This window comes from Excalfactoria chinensis, chromosome 28, assembly GCF_039878825.1.
Source record: "Excalfactoria chinensis isolate bCotChi1 chromosome 28, bCotChi1.hap2, whole genome shotgun sequence".
NCBI classification, from domain to species: domain Eukaryota; kingdom Metazoa; phylum Chordata; class Aves; order Galliformes; family Phasianidae; genus Excalfactoria; species Excalfactoria chinensis.
Window position 1 is genome coordinate 374920 of NC_092852.1, and position 10773 is coordinate 385692.

General features: G+C 45.9%; 1 protein-coding gene across 1 annotated transcript; it reads left to right on the forward strand.

Annotated features, from left to right (window-relative positions):
* Nucleotides 1–55: 55 nt before the first annotated feature.
* LOC140263326 (olfactory receptor 10AG1-like) lies at nucleotides 56–6965 on the forward strand. The gene is made up of 3 exons (XM_072358200.1): nucleotides 56–1499; nucleotides 4453–4514; nucleotides 6536–6965. The coding sequence occupies exon 1, from the start codon at nucleotides 56–58 to the stop codon at nucleotides 1001–1003; it is 948 nt and encodes a 315-aa protein (XP_072214301.1). The 3' UTR covers nucleotides 1004–1499; nucleotides 4453–4514; nucleotides 6536–6965.
* Nucleotides 6966–10773: the final 3808 nt, after the last annotated feature.

Genomic DNA, 10773 nt, shown 5'->3' on the forward strand with positions numbered 1-10773 from the left:
CTGGAGCTGTACATGGTTGTGAATGGGAATTCTCTAACAGTGATGTTGGTGTTTTATGCAGAGAAAAATGCCCCAAAGAAATATCCTGATGAATCACACCGCTGGACCTGGATTTCTTTTGGGGTTTTCTGATCCCCCTGGTCTGCCAGGTGTGTGCTTCACCATCTTGCTTCTCATTTATGTCACAGTTATCATTGGGAACAGCCTGATTGTGCTGGTTACAGTGCTGGACTCGAGCCTCCGCAGCCCTATGTATTTCTTCCTGAGAAACTTGTCTTTCTTGGAGATCTGCTACACGTCAGCCACTCTCCCCAAAATGCTGGTGTGTTTCCTAACGGGAGATGTTCGGATCTCCTTCCTCGGCTGTGCTGCCCAGCTTTATTTCTTGTTTTTTCTGGGATGCACCGAGTGCCTATTGCTGGCTGCTATGGCCTACGACCGCTATGTGGCCATATGTGACCCCCTGCGCTACAGCCTGGTGATGAATGGTTGGTTCTGTGTCAGACTGGTGGTTGGCTCATGGGTGGTTGCTGTACCAATGCAAGTGGGACAGACCTACCAAGTGTTCACCTTGCCCTTCTGTGCATCCCATCACCTCCATCATTTTTTCTGTGATGTTCCCCCTCTGTTGGAGCTGGCCTGTGCAGATACTTTCTGGAGCCGGGTGACCCTGAACGCTATCATCCTGCTTTTTGCCATCGTTCCCTTTTTCATGATCGTCGTTTCCTACGTTAGAATTATTGGGACGGTTCTGAAGATGCACTCTGCTACGGGCAGACACAAAGCCTTTTCCACCTGCTCCTCACACCTCATAGTGCTGACTCTCTTTTACGGCTCAGCCACGGTCGTGTACTGCAAACACCACTCAAGGGACTCTGCAGACACTGACAAATACCTTTCCCTGTTTTACACGATTCTGACCCCCATGTTTAACCCTGTCATCTATGGAATGAGGAACAGGGAAGTGAGGATTGCCCTGAGAAAGCTCCTGTGGGGAAAGTGATAGTGCAGAGTGGGTGAAATATGCCCCTATAGTTCCAATGAGCATTTGGCTGTTTGTGTGTTGGCATCTGGTATTGGCTCAGACACCTCCAGATGGGGCACCTCCAGATTTGCTGCACTGTCCCACAGCCCACTGCATCTTCCAGAAGGAATCAACGTTTACGTAGTATAGAGAAGGATGTGTGGGGATTCACTGTCACATCATCACAGGGCAAGCAACGAGGGATCCCTGCTCCCCAGCTTTTCGAGGTTTCTGCGTCAATTTCATCTTAGTTTCCATATTATACTGCGTATTATCCTTCCTATGATCGCTCTGTGCCTCATTAATGGTATTCCAGTCAGAATCCTGCAGGTTAGAGAAGAAGGAATTCTCACAGAACCACAGTTGGATCCAGCACACAACAATCCAGCACCACACTGCTATGACACATGGAGGCCAAAGGCATGGGCTCAGTGGACACCACTGCCAATTTAGAGGGATGGCCCATAGACTGTGGGTATGATATCTGTGTGCGTATATAAAAAACCAACAGGAAAGATGACGGCAGTTATTTGGAATGTATGGAAAAGTCTGGAATCTGTAAGTGATATGGAATGAGGGGTGGGGACCATCCTGGGCTCAGCTGGGATGCTCTGACCTCAGAAGAAAAGCAGTGCTGGAACACCTCGATGTTTTTACTGCTGATCAGCGCCATTTCAGTTCCTCAGCTTTGTGTGCTGCCCTTCAGCCATGGGGGCTGAAGGATTTGGGATGGGACAGCTCCAGGAGCTGAGTTCAACAACCCAAAGGGATATTTCATACCGTATGACATCATGTGGAAAAAAAGCTTCTTTTGTTTGTACATCAATGTGCAAATATTGTTATCAGAACAATATCAGAATTTTATTATTTTATTTCCCCCCCCCCTATTATTTTTTCTACCTTAGTAAATTGCTTTCAGCTCAAGCCACAAATTCTACTTTGTTGTGGTCTTTCTAGTCCCTCCTTCGTCCCACTTGGAGGGGGAGAGAAAGTGCAGGGAAAGGGAATGAGAACATGAAGGAGAACCGGGGGGGGGGGGGGGGGGAAGGAAAGGGAAGGTGAACAGGAGGAGGGGGAAGGGAAGGGATTGCCTCTGATTTGTTAAGGACTGAACTGAAAGTTCAAGCAAGAAATTCTAATGTGTGTTGATCAAGTCATGTCTAAGCAACCTGCTCAGTCACCTCTCAGTTCAGACAATGCAAAGCCCACTTGTTTTTATCCCAGTGAACACTGCAATGCTCAGATACAAACAACTCCATTTGGATGTTGTTTCCAACACTGAGCAGAAAGCAAACATGCCTGGGAAGGAACAAACGAACAACCTCTGTATTTATTAACTTCAAATCTTCAAAAGAATAAATAGCTCAAAAATTCAACGTACTCTGCAGCGCTGTGAATGCAAACGGGTTGTTGTGCTGAGATCCTGAGCTCCACAATCGCTCCATAATTACTGATCTGCATAATGATGCTTCCACTCATTCTAAACCTCATTCTTCGAGGGTTTTTTTTCCAGTTTTTCCACCATGACTTTTAGAACCACACGGTTTCAGGCTGTACCACTTAAAGAGTCGACAGACACGGGAAAAAGAACAGGGATTTGTGGTGATGCTGAGATCCTATGCTTCCCCAAGTTCTTCATGCTCAGCTTTCTCAGTGCTAAAGGACAGTGGGAGCATCTCAAAGTCGGTTCCGTTTGCTGCAGAAACCCACACGCAGCTCTGATGCTGTTCTCCTTCTAACACAGAGAGGAACGTATCGGGTATTATTAGTGACTTGAGTAAAGATCTGAGTATTACCATCATTTCCATTTTACAAGCTGGCATTTGTCTGCGCTCAGTCCAGTTAGAGAGCTCTCTCAGTTTACTGTGGCATCAGAATAGAGCTCCTTTATTGTGTTCAACATACATCTTACATACTCAAGAACGGTAAATTCCTCTAATCAGTTAATTGGCCCTAAATTCTCCCAAACAACAGTGATAGCGGATGAAAGGTTTCTCAATTGTGAAAAGATTAACAGTGCATACAAAAGAACCCCCTGTTTATTCATTGGCACTTTTTGTCCTGCATTGCAGGCTCCTAAGGCTTCACAGTGATAAGGTCTATCAGGGAGTCTGTTCAGCTTTATGATGACTCGCTCCCAGTTACATCTTTGCACAACTCCAGAACTTTCAGTCTGCCTTTAAGAAATTCCAAATGAAGCTGAGATGATCTGCTGTTCTCAGTTGTACTTCAGACAACCACAGCTGCTTGCAGCAGGAGATGTGCAAATGGATGATGTTCTACGTTTGCTTTTTTTGTTGGGAGCACCCTAAAAGCAGATGTTCAGTGGAGGATTCCTTCCACGTAAGCGATTTCTGCTTGATCTGTGCTTAGTTTGAAAACCAAATCTTTAAATAAACCCTTGTCAGTTTTGCCATTTAGAAACGATGGATGCAAAACGTAACGGCATTGTGCACTATACTTATTTTTAATTATACTGGAGACAAACGACCCAAAGCAACTTTAGCAGCTCCTTTCCTCTCCACTTCTGATTTGTCTCTATTCACCCTTCCTAAGGACATGAAGTTTTGAGAAGGAAGTCTGGAACTTTCTTTTCATCTGACTCGGGTTGGAAAAACACGCTGTCATTTGTGTTGGAAATCAATCAGTGGAATCCATTTGGACGTGGTGCTTGGGGACATGGTTTAGTGGAGGGCTGTTAGTGTTAAGGTGGTATGGTTGGGTTGCAGCTGGACTTGGTGATCTTGAAGGTCTTTTCCAACCTGAGCAATTCTATGATTCTATGAGGTGACTGGGATTGTGGGTGAAGCAAAGGCTGTGACCTGTTTGCCTTGACTGGTTTAGCCTGGAGAAAAGATGGCTGCGGGGTGACCACACAGCAGCCTTCCTTTCCCTACAGGGATCCTATAAACAGGAGGGGAGTCAACTCTTTGAAAGGGTCGACAGCAGCAGCACAAGGGGATATGATTTGAAGTTGAAGGAGGGCAGATTGAGGTTGGATGTCAGGGGGCAGTTTTTTTCTGTGAGAGTGGTGAGGTGCTGGAACAGCTGCCCAGAGAGGCTGTGGATGCCCCGTCCATCCCTGGAGGTGTTCAAGGCCAGGTTGGATGGAGCCCTGGGCAGGCAGGTCTAGTGTTAAATGTGGAGCTTGTTGGTCCTGAATGCCACACGGGGGTTGGAGCTATGATTCCATGACTGGCACATAACATTTTACAGCTGCCTTACCAACAAATTGGCTATTTTATTTTATTTTATTTTTATTTTATTTTATTTTATTTTATTTTATTTTATTTTATTTTATTTTATTTTATTTTATTTTATTTTATTTTATTTTATTTTTATTTTATTTTATTTTATTTTATATTTATTTTATATTTATTTATTTATTTTAATTTTAATTTTAATTTAATTTAATTTTTTTTTTTCAGTGATACAGTGCATGGAAAATTGACTGGACCGATTTCAAAAAGCAGTTATCAGAGATGTGAAGGTAAGCAGGCGAGAACGAAGTAGTGTCCATCAGGGATCAACAGGAAGGCAGTGCTGCTTAATGGGTTCACTAATGAGTGAATGCTGGAGTGCAATGTGCTCATAGGGAGCTTGTGGGGGACACCCAGCTCAGGAGAGTGGTCGATATGTGGGAGGGTAAGGCTCACGTGCTAAATCCTACAGATATTTAGTTAGCCGTTTCCCATGAGACTGGTCATATGCTTGAACAGGTTGTCCACAGTCTGTGTGATTAGAACACCCCACTTCACAGCTGTACTTGGTTCTGAACTACATGCAGTGTTATATGAGGACTGAGAGCACTGTGAGCTGTTGGGTGCAGCACCTTCTGGGGTATTATTGGAGGACTTTGTGGGCAGAGATACCTGGAGTTCGTACCAATGCTGCCCAAGGAAGTGACACTTAATAAAACCATGCTTCCTGAAGGCATACTTCCAAACAAAAGGGATTACTGGGATAATTAGAGGCAGACAAAGAAGCAGACTGCAGGGCAAGCACAGTGGGCACTGCAACAATGCTTTGTTCCTCCTCAGAGTAAAAATGAAAGAAGGGTTGAAGGAATATCAGCATGTCCTGTATCATGGCTGCATTGCCTCCCATTTTCACCACACAGCTGTCTGCTGGTTGCAGATTCAATAGAACTTTAGGGGCACATTGGGGTCACTTTGGGGTCGCATTAATTTCACATTGAGGTAACGTTGGGGCCAGATAGATCCAAAATGTTCCCTAATGTCCCCAAAATGACCAAAATTGACCCCAAATTGCCCCAAACTGATCCCAAATGTCCCCTAATATTCCATAATTATCCCAAATTACCCCCAAATTGTCCCCTAAAGTCCCCAAAATTGCCCCAAAGTTGACCCAAAATGTCCTCTATGTCCCCAAATTGTCCCCAATTACCTCAAAATTGTCCACAAATGTCCACAAATGTTCACAAATTGCCCCAAAATTAACCCAAGTTGGCCCAAACTTTCTCCAAATTGACCAAAAATATCCTCTGATGTCCCTAAAGTGTCCCAAGTTACCCCCAAATCGTCAACAAATTGACCCCAAATGTAGCCAAATCAACCCAAATTGTCCCAGAATTGACCCTAAATGTCCTCTGGTGTCCCAAAATATTCCCAAATCACCCCAAAATTGTCCCTAATTGACCCGAAATGTCCCCAAATTGACCCCAAATGTCCTCTAATGTCCACAAATTGTCCCAGATAACCCCAACATGGCACAAATTGTCCCCAGCTGTCCCAAATTACCCCCAATTCTCCCCAAATTAACCCAAATTTGTCCCCAAATTGACCCAAAATGCTCTCAAATTGTCCCAAATTATCCCCAGATTGACCCCAAAGTACCCCAAAACTGTCCCCAGGTTGATCCCAAATGCCCCCAAATTCTCCCAAATTACCCTCGAAATGTCCCCAAATCGACCCGAATTGAACTCTAGGCCTAAAATCACACCCACTAATTAGAAAAGGAAGCCAATTATGGAGCACTCGCATCCGTGTGAATCAGCAGGGTGCACTCATCTGACAACTGCAAAGGAGATCGCAGTGGAACACTGGAAAACCTTTGTAGCCCATGGTGTCACTGCAGTCACCCCAAGGAATGGGGAATTCCATCCTGGATTTTCCATGGAGTGCATCAATTTGAGTCTTTTCTACAATAACCCGTTCTCCCCAGCTGTCTTTCAATGCAGCTGAGGGTGTCAGGATCACATTCAGACTTGCACTTTCCCCCACAGAAATCCCATAATGGTTCCCAGTTTTGCCATTAGAATCGGATTGTAGTGAGAAACAATTACCCACAGAGGTAATTGTTAGGGTTAGTGTTAGGGTTGGGATTAGGGTTTGCATTAGGGTTAGGGTTAGTGTTAGGGATAGGGTTAGGGAGCCATCTCCAATGGTCTCTCCATACCAGGTGCCATGTTGAGGTCCCATCCAATGCATGCTTTTAAGATGGAGAGCCTACCAGGGATGGTTCCCTGCTTGACCTCTTCTCCTCTAACAGGTAACGATTGGTGGGAGATATGAAGGTTATGGACTACCTTGGGCAGAGCGACCATGACATCGCAGAGTTCTCTATTCTTGGAGAAGTCAGAAAGGTGATGAGAAAAATGTTATCTTGGACTTCCAGAGGGTGGACTTGGACCTGTTTAGGATGCTTGTTGCAGGGGTCCCTTGGGAGTTGCTCCTAAAGGGTAAAGGGGTCCAGGAAGCCTGGATGCTCCTCAAGATGGAAGTCTTAAAGGTTGTTCCTGAGTGCCATAAGGTGAACTGGAGGGGAAGGAGACTGGTGTGGGTGATCCAGGAACTTTTGTTAGGACTACAGGAGAAAAAGAGAGTCTGTGTCCTCTGGAAGAAGGAACAGCTGCTTGGGGAGACCAAGAATTTGCTGAGATGCGCAGGGTGGAAGTTAGGAAGGTGAAAACCCAACTGCAACTCAGTTTTGCTACTGCAGTAAAAGAGAATGAGAAACCCTTGGGATGAAGTGTTGGGATAAGACCAACAAGTCAAGCACTGAACTTGGGCCAAAACACCCCTATCTGGAGCACAGTGGGATCTGATGAGGAGTGGCTGAGGGATCTGAGATGGGTCAGTGTGGAGAAGAGGAGTCAGAGAAGACTATTCTATAAGGGAGGTTGCGATGAGGAGGGGTTTGGTCTCTTCTCCCAGGCAACAAATAGGACCCAAGGAAACAGCCACAAGTGCCAGGGAAGATTTAGATTAAATATAAGGAAAATCTTTTGCTTTCAAGGAGTGGTCAGGCACTGGAATGTCCTGCCCAGGGAGGTAGTGGGGTTACTGTCCCTGCTGGTGTTCGGGGCGTTGCAATGAGGTGCTATGAGATATGGTTCGGTAGCTCAGTGGTAGTAATGGTGATGGGATGATGGTTGGATAGATGGCCTTGTACGTCCTTTCCAACCCTGCAATTCTATGATCCCATGTTAATATCTGCTAAAGTTGATGATAATTTATGCTTCTGGTATGCAAATGAGCTTCCAGTCTCTGCCTTTCATATTCTGCATGCACAGTCGGATCTGGGGATACACAGAATGTAAACCCATTGTCTACAATTCTTCTCATCAGTTCATTTCCTCTCATAGCCCACTGGCAAACAGGTTGCTAGGTAACTCCCTTCTTCTGCATCAAATGTGCTCTTCTCCTGTAAAAGCTGTCGGAAGCGGCTGGCAGCAAAGAAGGAGCCTGGATTGTTCTACCCCAACCCCAGGGACACAATCTCTAGATGTCAGTTTCTGCTCTCTTGTTTAGATGGGACTGCTGTGTCCTTGATCATCCAGGAGAATTTCGTCAGTGGCATCGCTGATTGCTCACTGTGGAAGTCTCCAGAGCCCAGTTTGACAGCTTTGGGCTGCAAAAATTCAGACCTGGGGTAATGGTCTTGGAGGAATGACTTGTAAAATCTGCCTTTTCTTTAGATCCCAGCAGAGCCAGTCTGCCTGCACCAGCGGAGGAGCTGCCTGCTTGGAAATGCAGGAAGCTAATAAATATAATGAGAGAGTATCTGAAAGCTGCATGCCTTATGATAATACTGAAGTGATGAGCGCAGTCGGGGCAGGCAGCAGCGAGGAGAGGCAAAGGAGAAGAGTGACAAAGAGAAGAACCTGATCAGATGACCATGCCAGGAGTTCTATCTCCTCTCTGGCCGCAGAGCCCCCTGGGGAATGCAGTTCTTCTCTTCCAGACAGGTACCCAAAACTGGAGCATTAACACTTTAACTCCCAGTGCATTATGTGATGTTATGATGTGAAATACCAGTAACCAAAAATCATAAAACCAGGACAAATCTGAACAAGCCCATCTCCCTCAGCCTGGCCATAGTTTAAATGGAACTGCTATTTGTGGCTGTAGTCACAAATAACTTGCTTGGTAGAGAGAGCTGACCTTGGTTGTTTATCTTGATTTGGCAAAGACTTGTTTTGCAAGCAGGTGTTTCACTTGGGCTTTGTGTCGTGCATTGGACAAGCGAGTGCAGTGCGCAAGTGGAAAAAGGCCTGCAGACCCTGGGGAGAATAAAAGTAACTGCGACGTTCTCGTGCTCTGAAATAGGATTCATGATGTATTTTGACCATAACTGTGACGTTCTCACACTCCAAAATTGGGCTTATGACATATTTTGATCAAAATTGTGGCCATCGCACACTGCAAAACTGGGTTTATACACATATTATGAATGAAACTGTGACATTCTCCCTCTCAGAAATCAGGTTTATGACGTATTTTGACCCAAACTGTGACATTCTCATTCTCTGAAATAGGATTAATGATATGTTTGGACCCAAACTGTGGCCTTCACACAACAAGAATTGCATTTGTGACATGTTTTGACCCAAATTGTGACATTCTCACACTCCAAAATTGGATTTTTTTATTTTATTTGGATTTATTTTATTTTGACATGAGTTGTGAAGTTATCACTCTCAGAAGTTGGGTTTATGCCTCTATTTTGGCCCAATCTATGACGTTCTCACACTCCAAAATAGAGTTAATGATGTATCCTAACAGGAACTGTGACACACTCACACTCCAGAATTGAGTTTGTGACATCTTTTGATCCAAGCTGGCATGGCCGATATAATTTGTCCTGAAAAAAAACAAATGGATTTTCCTAAAATCATTCTGTCTCAACAAACTAGAGCCAGGCAGTCAGGCTGATCTAGCAGTCAACCCATCAAAATGCTCTGGCAATCAATTGAACTATTTATGCTACACATATGGCTCAATTTGCCATTTTTGTTAGAGATTGTGATAACAAATATAACATCACTGAAGAAACGGCTTCCTTGGTGCCACTGAAAGGCAAAACTAAACCTCCTGATTTGTATGAAGCAATAAAAACATTAAAGTGATTTTCTTTATCCTTTGACAGCATCTCTGGGTCTCTAACATTTCTTCCCACACAAGCCTTTCCATGGTTCTGTTTCCATGATGTAAGTGTGAAAACTTCAGCTGTGGTCTCCTGCTGCTTTAGATGAGTGCAAGTCCTCACCCACCACAACAGTGCTCACAAGCCCAGGGGGAACCTGGCCCCGGTGGTGGAACAGATTGCATCATGGGGGGATGTTATAATGCCCACCGTGTTCCGTGAGGTCACAGTGCTCAATGTGCACCCCAGGTGTTCCATGCTGGCACTTGCTGTGGCTGTAGCGGTGGTGGCAGCATGGCCATGCCCCCCGCCCACCTTGCTCTCCTCCTCTTACTGATGGCCATGTGTTCCCAGGAGACTTGTGCTGCACCGGGGCGAGCTCCAGCAGCAGGTGGGTGGGCAGAGATGGGACCAAGCAGCACCACGGGTGAGAGGTCCAGGTTGTTCTGCCTTGGGGGTCTGTGCCACGCTGCCCCGGGGCTGCCTTTCCACGGGGGTTTGTTGGGAAGGGGGACAGGCAGCACCCCAGGAGCAGGATGTGGGTTGTGGAAGCACCGCTTCCCCCAGGGCTGACTGAGCCTGGCCTTCACCCTGGAGAGGTCCTATGTGAGAGCTCAGAAGAAGCGTGCTGGGAAAAGCGTGAGCATTACTGCTCCAGCTTCCTGGTGCTCCCACAGGCAAATCCCAGTTCCCAACAGAGACCCCCAGCTGGAGCCCAGAGGAAGAAACAGGCATCGTTTTCTCTGGTGCTTTAGTGGGAGATCCAGCAGGGATCACCCCGTAAGAAAACCCTGACGGGTTGTGTACCCTTCCATGCGGTCCCAGAAGTGTGTTGCAAGTGGCCTGGAGAGTCAATTTGAAAAGCTGCTGAGTGCCACGCTCCAAGCCACCCTGGACATTCTGTAGCTTTGGCAATCATGGCCTGAGTCTCCCATCCCATTACCTGACCAGTCCCCAGTCACTAAGGACTGCATTGGGACTGCAACATGCAATGGAACATCTCTCATCTGTTCTTGATTTTAGATGATGATGTTGGAGCTCCTTACCCAGATGATTGGGTGGATACTGATTTTGTGCCTCAGGAGAAACCCAGAGGTAAGTTGTGTCTGTTTCCTTGAAGGCAGAAAAATGAGTGCTGTGATAGTTTATTCAGGTACTTAAGAACCTCCAAAGGTCTTTCAAGTCTCTCTGTGCCTTAAAGGCCGTACACAGATCAGCTGTGAGTAGTCCTTTACTTGGAGAGTTGTCACATTTCAGTGGGAAGGCAGCTCTTGCCACTCTTTGGAGGAGAGAACCTTTGCCTTTGCTGTTTGGGCCATATCATTCCCCAACCTGCTGCAGGTCGCTGCAGAAAAACCAGG

Coding starts and splice junctions, on each gene's coding strand:
- LOC140263326 (XM_072358200.1), top strand. CDS start 56: ATGCAGAGAAAAATGCCCCAAAGAAATATCCTGATGAATCACACCGCT.